The sequence below is a fragment of the Manihot esculenta genome, chromosome 2, assembly GCF_001659605.2.
Source record: "Manihot esculenta cultivar AM560-2 chromosome 2, M.esculenta_v8, whole genome shotgun sequence".
NCBI classification, from domain to species: Eukaryota; Viridiplantae; Streptophyta; class Magnoliopsida; order Malpighiales; family Euphorbiaceae; genus Manihot; species Manihot esculenta.
In genome coordinates, this window is record NC_035162.2 from 34,766,386 (window position 1) to 34,788,054 (window position 21,669).

At 35.9% G+C, this 21,669-nt stretch overlaps 1 protein-coding gene across 1 annotated transcript; it reads right to left on the reverse strand.

Annotated features, from left to right (window-relative positions):
- Positions 1-2,245: 2,245 nt before the first annotated feature.
- On the reverse strand, positions 2,246-9,124 carry LOC110607866. The gene is made up of 6 exons (XM_021747032.2): positions 8,830-9,124; positions 8,415-8,745; positions 5,906-6,040; positions 5,490-5,572; positions 2,802-2,907; positions 2,246-2,488 (listed from the first exon to the last, which is right to left on the reverse strand). Exons 1-6 carry the CDS (start codon positions 9,060-9,062, stop codon positions 2,399-2,401), a joined length of 978 nt encoding a protein of 325 aa, XP_021602724.1. The 5' UTR covers positions 9,063-9,124; the 3' UTR covers positions 2,246-2,398.
- Positions 9,125-21,669: the final 12,545 nt, after the last annotated feature.

Consider the following 21,669-nt stretch of genomic DNA (forward strand, 5'->3'; position numbering starts at 1 on the left):
GAGGGTGGGGCTGACACAACAAAATCTGAAGAATCATTAGTCATAGTGTCTGTGGCTCCTGAATCAAATATCCACCCACTAGTATTTTGTACCTTGTTAAAATTAAAACAAGCAGAGGCACATTTAGATTTATTTAAAGAGACAGGGGTAGAAAGGTCATTTGCCCTCCTTTCTAACCCTAAAATACCTCCTTTCCGATCATAAGGGACACCCGTGCCTCCTCCTTTCGCGGCTCCTTGTAGTGCCGTGATAAACATCTCCATCATCTTTGCTGAATTAAGAGTGAATTGGTTCACTGATTTCTGATTTCCATCTTGGCTATTCTGAATTAACTGGAATAGTTTTTGTGACAGGTCTGCTATTGGATCAATTATTGCCTGGGATTGGTCAACCGGGCTGGGGAGGTCGGCCATTGTTGTTTCGGTGAGAGAAAGAAGTTGGGAAGGGTATCTGGTAAAGGATTATTGCAGGATGGCTATATTTTTAGACCGAAACCTGCTCTGATACCATCTTGAGATTATAGGAAGAAAACTGTTTTTATTTTCTTATCTCTTGTGTAGTAAGTTACAGAGTTTATATAGTACATGATATGAACAATTAGACCTTTGATTGAGCCCTCAATTATGTCCTAGAATCGTGCTATGCTAAATATGGTAAGATTTGATCACTGACTGATTTACAATCATGACAGGGGATTCTTTCCAACAACTGATTGATTTACAATCATGGCAGAGAATTCTTTCCAACAAGAATAACATTTTAGCAAAAAAAAATTCACGACACTTGTACTAGAAATGCCGATCTTTTTAGAATTATAGTTGGCAATTGACAAGAGATTAACCTTACAATTGTCTCTCATTAACATAGAGTATCTCTCAAGGTATTTGATTGTCAATTTGTCTCAATCAGTTAAGTTCCATAAGGGTTGTAAAACTTGAACCACATATATCTGATGATTTATTTCTTTTCTGTAATGGTGATGTGGTTCTATGAGTTTTCTTGCCGAAGCATTACATCACTTTGAAGTCTAAGTTGCAGGTCAATGAGAGGAAAAGTATAGTTTTCTTTACAAATGTCAGTGCTGTCGCAAAGGGTCAAATTCTATTGCCAGAAATTCATTGATAGAATCACAGCTAACATTAGTTGCTAGGCAATTAGGCACTCGGCTTATAAACCTAAAAATGAGAGAGGATTAGGGGTTAAAGATTTGGAAGCTTGGAATAAGGTTGTTGTAGAGAAGTTGATTTGGGAGCTTGTCTCTTCTAAGACTTCGTTATAGGCTACATTGGGTTAGTAGAAATAAATTCAAACGGCTGAGTTTTTTACTAAACCCCTAGACTCTGGTTGGGCTTGAAGATGTATTGTTAAGCTGAGGAATACCTTTTGGCAATATTTTACCTATAGATTGGGTAGAAGTGATTGTTTTTTTTGGTTTGATCCTCAGGTGGAGGTGTTAGCGTGCATGATAAGTACACTTCTCTTAATTTATGGACTCTAAAAATGCTAGTTGGAAGAAAGGAACCTGGAGACTATCTGATCCCAGTGATTCACTTACTGAAGCTACTTGAGAAGAGGTGAAGTATTATTTGGTTAGAGAGAAACGAGATTGTTTTTGCTATTAAGCTTTAGACTTATGGGTTTTTATTTTGGTATGGACTGGGATAGGTGGTCTAGTTGCCGATTTCCTGCTTGCTTACTAGGTTGGCCATTGGCTAACTGCTGGCTGTTGTTGTATTTGATGTTTTTAGCAAGTGGTATGCTTGAAGCTGCTTGTTTGCTGCTGGTTCTTTCCTGGTTGATTCCTCTTGGTTTGTTGGTTCTTTTGTGAGTCTGAAAAGTTGCTTGGGTGTGACTGAGTATGCAACTGATGTTCTCTTCTAATTGTGTCTGGGAGGTTGTGAGGGTGGTGCTGGGTTGGGTTGCTTGCTGCTGTAGTGAAGGTGCTTGTTGGCTGCTATTGATCTGCAGCTTCTGCAGTTCGCTAGTTGCTTTTAAAGTGCGGCTTTGTGGCTGCTAGAATGCAGCAGTATTTAGGTTATGTTCTATTTTTTTGTGGAATGTTGGTTTAATTAATTCTTATTTGCCTAGACGTAAATAACAAATATCGCAATCCCTGTATTTCCGAAAATGTTTTCCACATTCATCGACATTTAAAAAGCTTAGAAAAATTAATCAACATAAAAATTAAAAAAAAAAAAAAAAAAACTCTTTAGGTCAATGAGAGGTCATTTTTTTGAAAAATGACTTTTTCAAAAGAAGAGTTTATTTTCTGGATTTTGAAAATCTTATTAACACAATTACATATGAAAAATAAGTTATTTTCTTAAAGAATATTACATTTATAATTTATTTTTTGAAAATAAATTGCGCCTAAAAGAAACCAGAGAATTGAGTAAAATCAAGCACGTTTGCTGACTTTCCAATTCTCAAATTCTGCAAAACTTATGATGAAAGAGCTGGCACTACGGTGACCACCACCACCAAATTCCTGCAAATATGCCACACAACACATTTTAGCAGTTTCAACAACTACTGCTAAATTAGCTTATCAGAGGAAGAAGCAGGAAAAAAAGAAAGCGAAAAAAGCATTTAGTAAACCAAACTAAATCAAACCAAATTTTCAGTGACCTAATAGAACTAAACTATAAATTATCAAAAATAATTTTATTTATATATATATATAATTGAGTAGAATTTTGGTTGGTTTAATTAATCTTCAAAAGGAACTGAACTGAGAACTGAATTTGGAGAGTGGGTTTAGTTCGGTTCTCAAGTATAACTCAGTAATGCACATCCCATACCTGTGAGATGGGTATTGTGTCTTCACTAGGCAAGCTCCTTAAGCTGACTTTCAACAGCTGGTCATTTTCAAGCTCTGGAACTCTATACACAACAGCTCCAATTGCCCTATGATCATACAAATAAAATAAAATGCATTGTCTTTGAATGCAGAAAATTCAAAAATGACATTGAAATAACAACGAAATCAATAGCAAGAATAACTCAAAAGAGACCAAAGACAAGAAAAGCCAAGTAACAGAATTCCATATTTACACTAAATTAAATTTGTTGTGCTCTGTGAAGGGATCAGAAAGAGCTAAGCACAATAGAACAGAGACAAACAATCTGCAGGCTAATTCATGTGCCATAAATTAATTTTTAATTAGCTTTGGGCTAAATTTTGATTTTTTTTTTTTTTCGTTAATCCTATTTTATCAATTAAAGTTGAGCAAACAAAGAAGAGCTGAGACTGAATTATGAATGCGCAAATGTGAGAAAATGGAGAATTAAAGTTGAGCAAACAAAGAAGAGCTGAGACTGAATTATGAACGCGCAAATGTGAGAAAATGGAGATCTAATATAAAAACGCTCACAATTTTCAGCACAGCAACCAATAGGAATATCTCAGCAAGCCAATTCAAGCACAGGTTTTGTCATTTCTAGTTACTTTCCAATTTCAATTTCAGCATTTGTTTTTCCATTTCCAACAGTGCCTTTGAATTTCCTAGCCTTCTAAGTGCTCAATTTAATTTTAGTTCATCCATTTACTTTCCAGTACATAGAAGTTTTATTTTTCAATTCACATGATATCAATTCAATGAAGCTCTAAATGGCGAAACTGCATCCATTTAGCGAGTTCCATCGTTGTTTAATATAGAAGTTGGTGTAGACTGCACACCCAATTAAGTACGCCAAGCATTTGGCACACATGTTAATTTTCACGCTAACCAGCCTAATTGTTTTTAAAGCAAACACAAACCAAACCAAATTTATAAGAAACAAACCAAACTGAACTGAATTGCATCAGTTCGGTTCAATTTTTTTGTTCCAGCAGAAACAGAAAACATCAATTTGATAAATACCGTTGACTTATTTGCTGATTCTAATTGATTCTAGGGATATGATTTGATTTGATAATGATCCTTAATTATCTCTATAATTATTATTTGATTATTTGTTTCCTGTATAAATATAACTCTTTGTGTATAAATAGTCATATAGGCCAACTGTAAATATTAAGAGTGAAATACAAAAATTCTCTAAATTTTTCCAAAATTATTTATGATATCAGAATTTTTTCCTGATTTTAGGGTTCCAATTCAATTTTTTCCTTTTTAGAGTTTCAAAACCCTAGATCTACCTTTTTTTGGTATTAACCCATCTAGGAGTCTTTCCTCCTCTCATCGCCGGCACCAGAACTGTCGTCGGCCGATTGCTCAGCTCTGACGCCAGAAAAGCCCGCGCATGAGGCTCACATGCCTCCCCTTCCTGGTGCGTGACCCATCGCGTCCTAGCGCATGACCAATTGCCTGACGTTGCTTCGCCGCTCCGATCACTCCAGCGACGATTCCGACCATCTTTCCGGCCTTCCCGTGCCACTACCCGGTTTTTTTGTGAATCGATTGGCTCTCTTGTATGTACAACCTTGGTACCTCTTATTCTTTCACCGTTCATAAATCTTTACCATGGCAAAAGGTACAAGGGTTTCAATTCCTAATTCTGATTACTCATCCTCCGGTGCCACATCTAACTTTGTAAAGTCAGGTAATGCTTCCTCTTTTAATAATGTTCAATGGATTATCGATTCAGGTGCGAATAGACACATGACAAGCTCTTTTAAAGGCTTTCTCAATTATTTTCCTTCTCTAACCAAATATAGTATCAGAATTGATGATGGCTCTTTTACTCCCATATCCGGAACAGATTCTGTTATTTGTACATCCAACTTTTTATTTGTCAATGCTATCACCAATACCCTTAATTGTAAAATTGAATTTTTTTTTCTGATCATTGTGTTATTCAGGATGTGCGGGAAAGAGGATTAGCAATGGTAGGCTATATGATGGCTTTTATATATTAGAGGGTGATCCAGGTTCTTCAATATCTCAAGCCTGTTTTGAAAAAAATAAGGATGTCAATCAAGAAATAATACGGTTAGAGCATCCATCATTTTTTGCTTTAGAAAAATTTTATCCTAATTTGTTTGTTAGAACTCAGTTTGACTCTCTATTTTGTCATGCTTGTGAGTATACTAAACACGCTAGAACATCCTATCTTTTGAGTCATAATAAAAGTCAAATTTCTTTTGCGACTATTCATTCTGATATTTGGGAGCTTACTCAAACTGTTTCCTTATCTGGTAATCGATGGTTTATCACCTTTATTGATTGTTGCACTTGAATGATTTGGGTTTATTTGATTAAAGCTAAAATGTTTATATGACTAGAAGTCAAAAGGCAACAGCTTAATAGAGGTCTAGGGGTTTTAGCATATCTTTCCAAAATGTTTCAGGGCTTTTATATGCGTACAAACATTTCTTTATTCCTAAAGTTTCATCAATTAATGGCAGCAAACTTTTTACTGGAGGCACAGCTTGAAATCTCTTGACTGTTAAATAATCAAAAGAGGAAAACATTCAAGAGAACAGGAAAAGGAAACAGAGATAGAGCACATATATAGGAAAAATTTCAATAATAAATATCGCTAACCTCAGGTTTTGATCACTGCTTTTGGTAGCCAACTGGTGTCCCAATTCACTCCTCAACTCTGATATGGAATCTGCATTAACAGCCTAAAATAAAGAAAACAAGGAAATTTCTTTTCATGTTCTTTTCCATTTTAAGCACTATCGAAATGAAAGTTACAGTAAAAAATAGCAAACATGAGATATTACTAAGAAACTCAAAAACCAGACAACATGCTTATGGTTATCATTTCAAATACAAGAACATGTAAATCTCAAACAAGACAGAACTGAACAGGGCTTAACAAATGCTGGACAGATCATGAAAGTCAACTTCATGATACCATGTTCTTCAAAGATACTTGTACAGATAATTAATATAAAGATTCACTGAAAAAGAAAAACAAAGGGACAAGAAAAGAAAGAATACATGTACAGTACCAAGCAATGTCCAAAAGCTCCACCCCCGAGTGCAATTTCATATGACTGATCAAGGGTGTCATTTATTAACTTTTGCTTGATGGATAAGCTCATCATCCCTTGAGTAATGATATGCTCCAGATCCAAAGAAAGTAACTGCAAAAGTTAATTAAATTATGTACTGATTTACATTTCAGGAACAATCCATATAGATAATGGCATGAGCATACAACACCTACCCACCGACACACATACAACACCATTATGTTCACTGAGAAACAGAATAATAAGACCTTTTTCCACCTCAGCTGAAACAAAGTTTAGTGAGTATGTGGAACAGAAATGATTGAGACATGTAACAAATGATTTTGTTTATGTACATCCACACATCTTTCCACATCCCATAATAAAGAGAATATTCAATTACTTTTAGTCTAAATGATAATCATAATAGCATATTTTAGAGAGATGTTTCATAATTGTTAAAATTCTTTTTAACAAAAAGAGGGGGAAAAAATGAAGGTAACCCATTACCCACTAACCCAAAGTCAAACTCCAATATGTTATAATATAGGAAAAAGAAGGAATTTGAGGTGAATTTGATTTTTATTTTCCTCAAAATAGAAAGAATGGTCCTATCTAGTTGATTTTTGGCCATAATTATAATACTATTCAAACTTCAATGCTTGTTTTAATAAAAATTAAAAATTGAAGTGAATAAATGGTAGCAGCACTGGATTTCTAAGTAATTGGCCCAAAATTTGGAAGAACAAGCAAGCGTTAAAACGGCAGAGCTTAGAGATAAGGTGAGTTTGAAATTGGATAAAGGAAATGAAATGCAAAGTGAGAGGTTGTTGATTTAGAAGTGAGAGGTTGTTGATTTAGTTGTGAGAGAACCATAATTTGAAACTCCAACAACTGGACCAAATAAGCATTTGTTTACATATTTCAAATAGGCAACCAGTAGCGGTCAGGAGACAAGACAGTTATCAGGAACTATTTAAATATTTCAACTTCATCCTTCATAAACTTAGTTAGTTACAAACTAAACCTTTCTTCATAGCCAAATTGCTTAATAATTTGACAATAGTAAGAAACAAAGATTGAATTAAAACATGGTTACAATCACATGTAACAGAAATAAAGCCGTCATGGCAGTAATGTAATACTTGCTATCCAATTTATTTTGTAAAAATTAGAAGTGCATTAAATGACTTAAATAAATAAAACTAAGAAATGCAACTAACTATTATGCATATATACATCAGAAAAACTCATTGGCTTTGTGATTTGTATTCATCCTTATCAGTCAATTTCAGTAACTAATTACAAGATGGAGATTAAAGATCTCACCTCATTAAAAAGCCATAAAGGTAGCATAAACAGAATTTTTTAGTAAAAAAATTGCAAAAGCAACAGCGGCAAATACCAACTTGACTCATCTCTTTAAAAGTGCAAAAAGAGTTGAACAAGCCTAATTCCAGAAGAAATGCTAGCAAAAATTTCTCATACAATTTCTATTTAAACACTTCCTTTACTATTGGTTTAAACTTTACTTCATGCAATTGGAAACTCATTCTATAGGTTGAGTAGAGCTTACTATCAACATTTACTCTTTCTATTCTTTTTTTTATTTTAATTAGGTAGTGTGAGAATTGATGAAACAAAAATAATTTGACAAACAAAAATTTTATTCAATGAAAAACCTTAAAAGAGTTAAAAATAAAAAAATATACTTAGAATTAGCAATTTAAAAATGGATACTTTCCTTAACATGTAGGATCGGTCTTCGGTAATATAGGATAAGATTTGAACCAATAATAAAGAAAGTGTTTAAATGGTGCATAAAAAAGTGTTAGTAACATTTTGTTGGGATTTAGGTTGAAGAAAGCCAAAAAGCACATAAATTCATGAGTTAAGGACTGTGTTTTCAAAATTGCAGATATCCTTATGAGGATCAGATATGTTTCCAGAAAATCTGGAAGGTGGTCCTTCTTATGACAATCACCTTCAACTTAAGCAAAAAGTAAAGTTGTGCAAGTAGTAAATTTATCATTATTTATTTATATCAACAATTCAAATTTATCATTTTTCATAAAAAAAGTGATGGGCATATGCATAGGCCCACATGAAAAGCAATTCCTGGCTTGCTACTATTTCACATCCATATTGAATATATTTGTTTGGGTACTTTTACAAAATGGCAGTAAGCACATGCCAATGACCTCTGATCAACTTGGTTTGTCCAAACACTAACATATAGAGCTTGATTTCTATGTGGTCCATGACAATGCCAAGCAAGAATGAACAAATAAATATTTTATTGAGGTTCAATCTTGTGCAGGTATTTTCAAGTTATAGTCACATCCTGCTTAGAGCTGGTTTCTGCTTTCATCCATGAAATCCTTGAGAGTTAAATGTGAAATCCAAGTCAGATTTGCAGAACAGAAGTTGAAGACCATGCAGCTTATAAAATGAGCATGTGCAACAACAAGAAAGAAAATTGAGAGAGAAAATGTAGGAATATTACCTGCTTAAACAAGGAGGGGTTTAACTGAACATTGAATTCAATGTTCAAATCTTTCAACCCATTGCTAAAAGCTTTGCTATTTTCAAGTCTCCATCTCCAAATATCTGCATCTTCTATGTATTCAAAAATCCGCCTTAGACGATTGAACTCAGAGATGAGATTCTGATTAGGAATCCCAACAAGCTTCTCCTTGAAATAATCATAAGCAATCATAGCACCACTCCTTTCCATATCTAAAACTGCATTCACATTCTTACCCAACAAAGTTTCGCCTTCGCTGCCTCCGCCTAGCATCTTCAGTGCAGTTTCATGGTGATCCAATATGACCACTCTGAAGATAACAAAAAAAAATGAGCAACTACTTGAGGAAAAACAAAACCAGGGAGAATTGAAAGGAAGCTAATCTGGAGAAAACCTGCTAATTTTGGACGAGATTTGTTGCACAAAACCAGAAGGTCCAACAAAATCAAGGAGATAAAGATCATCGATTTCATGAAGAGGAAGCTGTTGGATACTGATGGGGTTATAGACAGTGTTGGGAAAGAACAGAGCAGGAAGAGAAGTAGCTGAGAAGTAAAGATGAGCTGCCAAAGCAGCGAATGCACCATCTGGGCATGGATAGTGATATAGCACCGCTGATTTCTTCATCAGAAACGCTAAGCTCTTCTGGTCTACTTCTTCAACCTCCGTACAAGGGGGTTGGGTTACGGTTCTGAGTCCGGTTTTATTTAGGAGTCCGAATTGAACCGATTCTAGAAAAATTTTAAAAAAAATATTAGAAATTATAATGTGAATTAAATTTTTTAGTTTTAATTAATTTCAAAAAATTTTGACATGATTTTATTTAATTTTATTTTATTTTTATTTTTAAATCTCAAATTTTACACTAATTATTTTATAATTTCAAATATTAAACATAATAAAAAAATAATATTAATATATTTTAATTTTTAAAATATGTAGTATTATTTTTTCTATTTTTAATTTAAAATATTACCAAAATATACATATAAATTTATATTACTAATATGCAATTTAATTATATAACCAAAGATTATAATGTAATTTAATATCGTTTATTATTAGAATTATTTAACATAAAACATAAAAAATTGATAATATATTAATATACATAAAAAAATTGGTTACTTATTTTCTTGTCAGTTTAGCACAGTAAAATATTATTTAAATTTGCTCTTCCTTACAACATTTTTCTTAAAATGTCAATAATAAAATTAATCTCTTTGAAAGAAATTAAGTTAGTTGATTATAAAATTTGTGTGTTTTTTACATAATATATTTAAATATTATTGTGAGTATATAAAATGATAGAATTATATTTCGAAAAAAATATTAAATCTTATATATATATATATATATATATATATAATTATATGTAAATAAGAATAATATTATAATATAAATAATATCTTAGTATGTTTAAAATTTTATAATTTTATTTAAAAAGTTATAAGATATTTAATAATTAATGTTGAAATTTAAATTTAATATATTTTTGTATGTAAGTTATTTTTATTTATATATAATTTTTTTTATTAAAGAAAATATAAGGTTATTGATACGGAAAGATTTAGTCCATAATAATAATAAAAAAAAAATTAATAAAGGGTCTAAGCTCAAAAAAGGAAAAAAAAAATAGAAATCACAGAGAAACTCTAAGAGAACCGATTACTTAGAACCTTCAAACTCAACTAATATCTAAACACTAAATTTCTTTTTCATTATCGACTACCAATAACCATTGAGGTTTGAGGGAACACTGCGAGAAACAAGCCAAACTCCAATGACAAAGAAGACACTTTAGAAGGCATAGAAGGCGGGAAGAGACAAAACTTCAATGACAAAGAAGATACCTTAGAAGGCATAGGAGGTAGGGAGGGGTGGAGGGAAGGTACGGTAAGAGGCACGTGCCGTACCGGCGACCGGAAAATGCTTTGAAGGGGATGAAGGTGTCGCAGCTGCACAGCCGGTGGTGCCGCAGCAGTGCCCTACCAAAGGGAAGCTAAGGGAAACTCCTGGGCCCTACCAAAGGGAAGCTCCTGACTCCGCCACTGGAGGTAGGGAAGGGACAAAAACTTCCAACAAGCACCAACCGATCTATGCAGATTTGGGAGACAACTTTGCCATGTTAGCTAGAAGGGGATGGCAACAAAGCATCATGGTCAGCTTTCACCCAACATTAGCAGCTTAAGGATGCTAAGGATAACTCTATCCCAACAGAAGAAGAGCCTTCTAGGCAAACTAATGAAAACTACATAATTTAAGGCAATTTAGGAGAGCAAGTTTAAGTCGTAGCACCCATCTAAGACAAACTCAAAGATCGATTTCTTCAAATCACCACCGAAAGCAACCGTCCAGCATGCAACTATAAAAAACACTCGAGCAATAGCAGACAACAAAAAAGAACTCTCACCATTTACATAGATCAGCAAACAAACAAAATACAAAATAATATTTTCAACCCGCTTGAAAATGGAAGGAAGGAGAAACCCATATTTTAAATAGAAGGAGAGTCATTGCCTCCTACCCAAAAGAATAGGGGCAATCGAGGATTTACAGCAATGAAGAAAATGAGCCTTTAGAGAAAATAAAAAAATATAAAAAAAAATCTCTCTAGAATGTAAAGAGAGAATTGGTGCGCTGCTTAAAATAATTTTTTTTTATTCAAATTAGCAATTTAGAAATCATACATAACTCTACCTTTACATGTTATTTTTTGATTTATTACTTTAGCACTCTTTAAAAATGAAACTTTAAATTACCTTTTTGCCTTTCATGTCAATAATCTTTCTAAGTACTTTTAGCAATTTTTTATTCAACTTTCAAAATTTAAAATTTACCATGAATTTAATAAAATGATAAATAAATTTAATTGAATACTAAGAATTTCTAGGTTTAGCATCCGATTTTTTACTCTTATAAAAAACGCATGGACTCAAATTTATCAAAATATTTTAAAATCTGTTTATATCTATTGATAATTTGTTACTAATTAAATTTTGTAAATAAATTTAACTAAAAAATTTGGTACTCAAGTTTAAGAAAAAATATTGAAATTCTGCAAATATATGTTAGTTAATTACAAACTTATTTTAAAATCTATTGGCAATTTAAAATAATAAAATTTAGCATTGAAATTTACTAACTAAATTACCATCATAATTTAAGATGAAAATTTAAACTTTTCCCGTTTATCAAATAATATCTAAATTCATCGATAATTTATAGTTAGACAGTTGCGAAGCCATATGGCAAATTGCCCACTCTTTTTTATTTTAGTAATTCTTTTACTTTTTAAAATTTTATAATTTAAAATTAAATATTTGTCTTTTTTAAAAAAATAATTTAAAAAGATTTTTTTCTTTAAAAAAAATAAAGGACTTTTATTAATATAAATTGAATTAAAATTTATACGTAAACAGAATCATGATATTATCAAAAATTAATAAAAAAATAATAAATATTGATATGGCAATAATATTCGCTCAAAATATGCCATGACCTGCCACCATATAATTGAATCACGTGACAAGAGCCAACTAAATTATGATACTCGGTTATGGAAGTCTCACCTGAAAGAAAGGAGACTCGAACATCAAAAAAGTCTATAATCAAAACAACATAAGACTCGCCATCTTATGAATCGATTGAGTTTTTCATGATACAAAATTATTGTTAAGAGGATAGAGTCCAACAGATTTTCATTACGCCTATAATCGCGGGATCTCTTATCCACTAGCCGATACCAGTCGGATTTTCAAGAGATTCACTAACTAATTTCATCTTCTTACAGTATAAAGATAAAAATATATACAGAGTTCAATATACACATTCTTAACACTCATTCTTAAGCCTAAGTTACTTTCTTACACTCACCCTCTGTGATAAATTATTAACTTGAGTGTCGGAGTGGTTGCCCATATGCACTAACCATCTCACTCTCTCTCTCTTTTGCAGATTGATCAATCAATCATTCTTCAACTCATTTTCGGGCACATCATTTGGTTCCATTGTCAGGATCTCCATTGAGCTTTTCTTGATTCATTTGGGATAAATCCGGCCTAATTTTCTATTCATCTTCTCACTAAAAATACTTTTTTTATTTCCTTTTACTCTCAAAATGACTGAAAACTCACAAGTTGTTGCTAAGTCTACTGCTAACAAGGGAGCTATTATCTCCTCCACCCCTGGTACTGGACAAAACACTCCTTCTATGGTCAATGAGGTAGACCTCAACAACCTAAACAATAGGCAGATGGTACAATATATCAAAAAGCTGTAGGCAACACTCAAGCAATATAAAGCTTAGGAGGAGGCCTCATTCATGACTCTCAGAATAAGGGAGAAAGCTTCCTTCAAGACCCCGAAGACTCAGATAGAGCCAATTCAAACTCAATTCAAAGAAAAAGCCAAACTAGAGGATGAGGAATCATCAGATGAGGCCCTGAAAGATATTAACTGGAAGCTAGTTCGTGCAGTATAAAGGTACTAGAAGGAGCAAGAAGAAGATTACGACTTGGACGATGCTTCACCCCTGTTGGAGGAAATTCTTGCAGAGACGTTACATAAGAAGTTCAAGCTACCTAGTTTGGAAAAATACGATGGGATGATAGACCCCAGGAGCCACCTAGCTATCTTCCGAACAATGATGCAGCTTCAGGATGTCAACGAATTTGTACTGTGCTGAGTCTTCCCATTCACACTCACAGGTTTAGCCCAGAAGTGGTACCAACATCTAAGTCTAGATTCTATCCACAATTTTACACACCTTGCTATGTTATTTAAATCTAAGTTTGTTACATGTATACCTTCTAAAAAAACTCTCCTCAAACTTGCAGAAAATTCAACAAGAAGAGGGCGAGTATTTAAGGAGTTTCATCTCACGTTTCAATGCTAAAGTGATATAGTTTGAGGAACAAAACCACGAGATAGCCCGCGAGGCATTGAAGAAAAGGACTCATAATATTAAGTTCATGGATTCTTCGATTAAGAACCTAGCCGCCACGTATTAGCAGCTGATGGATAGGGTCCAGAAGTACATACGATCGGATAATGAAGTCCAGGCACTAAGGGAGGATAAGAGAAAAAGTCAAAGCAAAACCTAAAAGCTATAAAGGCTAGGCTATGAGGGAGATCAAAAGAATTATCCCAAATCCCGAGGAAGGGACGATTGAGGGAAGTATAAGAACTATACTCCGTTAAATGGCTCGCGAACGCATATTTTGATGTGGATCAGGAAAAATGACAAAGAGGTCAGATGGCTCTCCAAGCTCAACCTTAATAAAGCCAGCAGGCAAGACAGAACCAAATACTATCGATTCCACAAAGATCACGGGCATACAACAGAGGAATGTCAGCAGTTAAAATATGAAATCAAGAGACTGATAAGGGACGGCACACTCTAAAATTTTGCTAAGAAAGACAAAAAGGAAAAGAGACTCGAGCCTGAGATAAGAACTCATGAAAACGCTGTTGATAGTGAACCCGTTGGGGTTATACATGTGATTGTAGATGGTCTATATGATGGTAAGGGTAAGAACAAACTCGCCGCTGAGGATTTCTTGTCTGTAGAGTAATAGCCATGGACAAAGAAAGAGATAAAGTCCAGGCTAGTAGATAAGGTGACAAAGTCTTTTCACAATGACCTGTTAGTCATAAGCATTCGGTTGAACAGATATGATGTGAGGCAAGTCTTGGTTGACATAGGTAGTTCTATCAACCTTATTACTTTGGAAGTATTTAACAAGTTAAGTTTAGATAAAAATAATCTCACTAAAGTCTCCTACCCGTTAGTGGGACTAGGGGATAAAACTGTGGCAGTTATGGGCACCGTTAATCTCCCCCTTGTATTGGGGGATGAAAAGCATAAGCAGGAGTTGTATACAAAATTTACGATGGTAGACATTCCACTTATAATGTAATACTCGGTCACTTGGTCTTAAGCTGCTATTGGATAGTTATTAATATGGGTGCTCTGTGTTTAAAGTTGTTAACTCTAGGGGGATTGGCTATTGTTCAAGGCAGCCAAAAGTCAACGCATGAATGCTACAGGCATTCTACAAAAAGCCCTGAGAAGGCAACGATGTCGATCGATCTGCTAGAAAAATCAAATTCTCATTCGAAGCCACAACCAGCAGACCCAATAGAAGAGGTCCTATTAGAAGCTAATAAAAAGGTGCACTTTGGAGCTGCATTAAGTAATGTAGTAAAAGATAATCTAGTAAAATTACTAAAATGCTGAATGACCACTTTTGTTTGATTTTCAGAAGATATAATAGGTGTAGATCCAACCCTAATCACCCATAAGTTGTCCATTGATGAGCCAATAAAACTGGTACAATAAAAGAAAAGAAAATTTACCCCGGAGAGACAACAGGTGATTAAGGAAGAGGTTAACAAGCTCTTAAGTGTAGGTCTAATAAAAGATGTCCAGTATCCTACATGGCTTGCCAATATAGTACTGGTCAAAAAGGCAAATGAAAAGTAGAAATGTGTGTGGATTTTACTGATATGAATAAAGCATGTTCAAAAGATCACTATCCATTCTCATCCATCGACAAGTTAGTAGATTCTACCTCAGACCACGCTGTGGTCTCTTTTTTAGATGTCATTTCAGGGTACCACCAAATCTTAATGGATCCCAAGGAAGCTGAAAAAACTGATTTCATCACAGATGTAGGGGTTTTCTATTATAAGATGATGTCGTTCAGGTTGAAGAATGTAGGGGTGACCTACCAAATGTTGGTGTCTAGTATCTTTAAAGATTTGGTGGGAAATGCACGTGGACGATATGGTGCTAAAAAGTCGAATCTTAAAAGTTCACCCAGGTGACATCCAAATAGTTTTCGCCATATTGGATAAGGCAGGTATGAAACTCAATCCTAAAAAATATACTTTTGGGGCAAGGGCTAAAAAATTTCTAGATTACATTATCTCTGAAAGAGGTATAGAATCAAACCCAGATAAAATTAAGGTCATATAAGATATGAAAGCTCCCAAATGTATAAATGATATACAAAAGCTAAATAGGTGAGTTACAACTCTTGGCCGATTTATATCATGCTAAGCCAAGAGGTTTCTCCCGTTCTTTAAAGCATTAAAAGGCAAAAACAAGTTTTTATGGGGGAGAATAATGCGTTGAAGCATTCTTGAATTTGAAAATTTTTTTATTATCTCTACCTTTACTTAGCTCGTCGTCGAAGGTGAGTTTTTATTTCTGTACTTAGCTGTTACACAGTAAACAATAAGCTCTGTGCTTGTACGAGAAGACAAGAGAGAGCAAGGCCCTGTTTACTATGCCAGCTAGGGGAGTGCATATTTCGGTCTAAATCGAAAAATCGAACCGAACCGGTTGATTTCGGTTTTTCGATTCGGTTTTTCGAAATAATCGGTTTGGTTCGGTTATTATATTTAAAATTAGTCGGTTTTCAGCTCGGTTCGGTTTAAATATGTTAAATAACCGATCAAATCGAAAAACCGATTTAGTGGCTAGGCCCGAGCCCAAGCCCTCCTCGTACCCAACCCAGCACCACAACCTCTCCATCCCTTTCGGCCCCAAGCCCAACCCAGCAGATTTCGGTTTGAACCGAACCGAACCGAACCGATTTTTATCGGTTCAATTCGGTTCGGTTATATATTCATAATCGATTTTTTTGATTTTTAAAATTTTAACATTTCGGTTTTCGGTTTTATCGGTTCGGTTCGGAACCGAACCGACCGATTGCACAGCCCTAATGCCAGCCATGTCTTGAAGGGTGAAAAATTGAACTATCCCCCTCTCCAGAAGTTGACCTTTGCAGTTTTGATGTCTGCCACAAAGTTGCGTCCTTACTTCGAGTCTCATACCATAGAGGTAAGGACAAACTATCCTCTGCGAAAGGTGCTTCATAGTCTAGAGCTTTCAGGGTAATTGTCCATCTGGGTTGTGATGCTATCAGCATATGACCTCAGGTATATTCCTAGAAATGCGATGAAAGCCTAAGATTTAGCTGACTTTATTGTAGAAATGACTCCACCCCTAGAGACCTCCTAACCGGCGGTTGAAGAATGGAAGGTATGGGCGAATGGGTCCTATGGAGCCGGGGGTCCTGGAATTTGAATTTTTCTACAAAGTCAGATGGGAATAAAATTTTGGTACGCAACAAAGCTCGCCTTCAGTACCACCACAATATGGCCAAGTACGAGAACGTGATCATGGCACTAAGGATTATTGTGAAAATAAGTATATAAAAGTCTATTATTTTTAGTGACTCACAACTAGTTGTTAATCAGTGTCTGGGATAGTTTAAAGTCTGAGATCTCAATCTCCTCAAATATAAAGAGAAAGTCCAATCCTTAATGACGAGGATCAAGGATAGACAAGGCAGCTGTGAATATCGCCAAGTGGCCAGAAGCGACAATGAAGAAGCTGATTAGTTGGCGAAAATGACGGTCGTAGGATAGTAGCACTTGAGTCAACTGTTCCAGTTTCAAGTACTACATACTCAGGCAACGATGAAAAGGAGTCTTTACCAATTAAGGAGGAGGAATCATGGATGACTCCAGTATATAGATTCTTGATAGAGGATGAGCAACCGACAGATTAATTATCGGCCAAATAGAGGATGACGATCAGAGTATACTTAGAGATATCCATGAAGAAGATTGTAGAAGCCATGCAGGAGCTTGGATGATTGCCTAGAAAGCATTCAAATAAGGATATTAATGGCCAACGGTAATGCAAGATGCAAAGGAGCTAGTCCAAAAGTGCCAACGGTGTCAAGTGCATGCAAGCATCCTTAAACACCAGGTAAAATGCAAGCAGCAATCGACAGCTCCTAGCCCTTTTTTCAATGGGGGCTAGATATCCTTAGCCCATTTTTAAAAGAAATCAGGTCAAGAAAATTTGTGATTATGGCGGTTGATCATTTCAGCAAGTGGGCAGAGGTAGAAGCAATTCAGTCCATCACTATGCAGCAAGCGATCTCCTTCATTAGCAAAAACATATTCACCCACTTTAGAATCCCCAATGTAGTTATCACTAACAATGGAACCCATTTGCGAGTTTCAAGTTTAAAGACTTTTATAGAAAATGGGACATTGATGTGCGATTCAACTTAGCATACCATCCTCAAACCAACGGAATGACCGAGGGTACCAACAGAACAATCCTTCAAAGTTTGAAGAAAAAGGCTTGACAAAGCTAAAGGCAGTTAGCCTGAGGAGTTACCTCATATCCCTTGGGCATACAGAAGAACCCCAAGAGCAGCCACAGTGGAGACTCCATTCTCACTGGTATATGGAGCCAAAGTAGTAATTCCTGTGGAGGTCCAAGTAAGCAGTTTCAGGACTCAACACTCCGAGTCCTTAGAGAACCCAAAAGAGATGCAATTCAACCTTGACAAAGATGAGATTTTATGAGAGCAAGCCTCAATTAGAATGGATATACTGGAACAAAATGTCTCAAATATTCAACAGTTGGGTTAAACCCTGAGTCTTTAATATAGGAGACTTAGTTCCTAAAAGTACTAATATAATAGGCAGTAATGTTGGGTGTGGTAAGTTGGGTGAAAACTGGAAAGGACTGTTTAAGGTCTTGAAGGTTATTCACTTATAAGTTGGCTAAGTTAGATGGTCGGCTCATTCTCTATTCTTGAAATATCTATAATTTATGCAAGTTTTATCAATAATATTAACAAGGTATTTTTTCATGTGTTGTGCGTTATTCAGTTATGAGAAATAATAGTTTGCCAAAATTAGCAAGGACTGACAATTAAGTATTTTTCATGGATAAGCCACAAAGCGAATAACCGCCAGGCTCATGACCTCATATTAGTCTCCTTAACAATTCTAAAGCATTTTATGCCAAAGTTATAAGGCGAGTAATCGCCAGGCTTATGACTGGGTGTTAGTCCCGCTAATAAATTTTTCAAAGCATTTTATGCCAAAACCACAAGGCAGATAACCTCTAGGCACTTGATCGGGTGTTAGTCCCGTTAACAATTCTTCTAAGGCATTTTATGCCAAAGCCACGAGGCGGATAACCACCTGGCACTTGATCGGGTGTTAGTCCCGTTAACAATTATTCCAAGGCATTTTATGCCAAAGCCACGAGGTGGGTAACCGCCAGACTCATGATCAGGTATTAGTCCTATTAACAATTCTTCTAAGGCATTTTATGCCAAAGTCAAAAGACAGGTAACCGCCTGGCACTTGACCAATTGTTTGTCCCGTTAACAATTCTTCTCAACTATTTTATTCCAAAACCACGAGACGGCTAATTGCTAAGCTCATGATCGAGTGTTAGTTCCGTTGACAATTCTTCTAGCGTTTTATGCCAAATCCACGAGACAAATAACCGTCAGGCTCATGACTGGATGTTAGTCCCACTAATAAATTTTTCAAGGCATTTTATGTCAAAACCACGAGGCGGATATTTGCCAAGCACTTCACCGGGTGTTGGTCCCGTTAACAATTTTTTCTAAGCATTTTATGCCAAAGCCACGAGGCGGGTAACCGCCTGGCATTTGACTAGGTGTTAATCCCATTAATAATTCTACTAAGGAATTTTCTGTCAAAGGCATAAGGCGAATAACCACCAGGCACTTGATCAGGTTTTAGTCTCGTTAAAAATTCTTCTAAGGCATTTTACGCCAAAGCCACGAGGCAGATAACCGCCACGCACTTAACCAGGTATTAGTCTCGTTAATAAAATTTTCCATGTTGTTTAAGATTTATCTATCAATTAGGCGATCGATATGCGAGATAATTAAATGAGAGTTTTGGTTATTTTGTGATTGAGTCGAGTACCGATCCTATAATACTTGGCAAAAATAAAGACAAGAAGATAAAAAAATATATTTTTTTGTTACATAAAGAAAATTACATAGAAGGAAGGACATCTTCAATCTCCTCCTCTCGAGTCTCTATTACAGTTGTATTGTCTACATCTATTACATTTTCAGTAGAGACCCGATTAGCGGGTTGTCTCCAATTTGCCCCTTCTCCTCCTCCAGGAAGATGTCGTCGATCCAGGAGAAGTCTTCTGCAGGAAATCACTTGATAAGCTCTTTCTTTACAGAGTTCTGACCTTGGACAAACATCTCCTTGCCCCAGGCTACCGTCTCTTGAAGCTCAGCTTCCGATTCAGCCACCTTTTCTATAGCGGTCCGGTTCTTCTAAGTCCGAGACTATAGCTACTGGACTTACTATTGAAGATCAGCCACTTGATCCTTGGTAGCCTTGGCTCGATCCTCAACAATGGCTTTTGCAGCATTGGTCTCATCCAGGTCTTCCTAGAGCTTGTCTACAGACTCTAGGGTCTTCTTCATCGTGTGTTCTACCTCGATGACCCAGGCCTTCGGCCCCGAGCACTCCTCTTGTAGGAGGTTTTTCTCTATCTCTTATGCTTCATACTCTCTCCTCAGAGCCTTTTTCTGCTCCTTGTCTAGGTATGCACACAAGGAACGCTCCCTCGTAGAATGGATGATATTGTCGTATAAGTCATCTGTCTCCACCGGGTTCAACCGATGATGGTGCTCAAGCCTCAAGGAATTCTTGGCAATGAGGATGGATAACAGGGATTCCTCGAGAAGTGAGTTGGCTCATGTCAGTGCCAGTGTTAGGTGTTGAATGCCCCACGACCATGGAGCTCTGGTGCATGCCTCTTCATAAGTTTGAGAAGCAAGGAGGCTGGGAGGTGGAGGTGCACCCCTGGCAGAAGACTCGACTAGAGTGTTTAAAAGCCCGAAGGTTGCAACAGGCGGAGGAGATGGAGGAGGAAGCACAACAGGTTCTCCCGCCCGTCGTACCCATTTTGAAGGAGGGCCAATTGTTCTAGCAGCAGCCTTGCCTTTACAGGCAACATGTGCCGCTTTAGCAAAGTTGTTCTTTCCTATGTTGTCCATACCTACACAGAGCAAAAAGTGAGTAAGTAAGGTATTTTAAAGGAAAACAAATTTTGGAAAGAAAAAAATACCATGCTCTAGGGTATAAGGTACGATTTCCCAAGGGTGTTGAAGATGCGGTGGTGAGGGGCCTGAGCCTGTTCTTCCTGGTACTTACTTTTCCAAGACAAGATGGAGTTTCTCACTGGTACGTTAATGTCCACCCACTAGGTTGAAGCCATCCTCTGGAGGATTTCTAAAGTCTCTTGCTTGTCCTTCCACAGTGGGACCCCATCCTTTCTAAGCTCCACATATATGTTTCAGCCAATACGGAGATACCCAAAATCCCCGGATATACTATGGCGAAGGATGAAAACTTATTTTTTTAAACACTTCAAGAAGGAGGGTATTTGGTAGAAAAGTGTCTAGCGCTTTTTCCTGTTAAAGAAATAGAACTCTTCGCACTTTTGTATACCCAGCTGATACAATTGAGAAAAGAGTGCAACACTCGGCTTAATATTGTTGTTAAAACAGATGAACAGGAATGCCACCAAAATCCTCCAGTTGTTAGCGGGCAGTTGGGCGACTAATAACTTGTGAAATCAAAGGACTTCAACAAATAACTGGTCCATTAGGAAGCGAAGACCCGCCTTCATTGGTTCTGATGGCAAGTTTAAATGCGGCTCGAGAAGCGAAGCAATTATCATTTATATTCAGAACAAGCAAAGAGATGTGGGTATGGAGAGCCAATTCGTGCATGCTATATGTCCAAGACCGTAAAAATAGCTATAATCTTCGAATCTAAATATTTGAAGACCGATGGGGTGACCTCTAATACTCGGTCACAGAAGTCTCACCTGAAAGAAAGGAGACTTGGACATCATAATGGTGGATACTCAGAATGACAGAAGAATCGTCCTCTCCTGAGCCGGTCGAGTCTTTCATAATGCAAAGTTATCGTTAAGAGGATAGAATCCAGCAGATCCCCATTATGTCTATAATCGCGAAATTTTTTATCCACTATTCAGTATCAGTCGGATTTACAGGAGATTTACAAACTATCTACATCTTCTTACAGTATAAAGGCAAAGTATACACAGATTTCAAGATACGCATTCTTGCACACTAATTCTCAAATTCAAACTATTTTCTTACACTCGCCCTTTGTGATAAATTACTAACTTAAAATCGGAGTCACTATCTATAAGTACCAACCACCTCACTCTCTCTTTTTTGCATATTGACCAATCATTTTTTTAACTCATTTTTATATAATTTATACTTTTTAATTTATAAATTTATAGTTTTGGCATTTGATATTATCTATTACAATTTTATCTATTAGAAAAATTTTTTCTAGCACAAAAATT

Bases quoted from the DNA above. Each gene is read 5' to 3' on its own strand.
- LOC110607866 (XM_021747032.2), bottom strand. From the start codon at position 9,062: ATGAAGAAATCAGCGGTGCTATATCACTATCCATGCCCAGATGGTGCA. The intron at 6,041-8,414 runs GTAATATTCCTA...TAACTTTTGCAG, and splicing joins ACCCCTCCTTGTTTAAGCAG to TTACTTTCTTTGGATCTGGA. The intron at 2,908-5,489 runs GTTAGCGATATT...GTATGATCATAG, and splicing joins AGCAGTGATCAAAACCTGAG to GGCAATTGGAGCTGTTGTGT.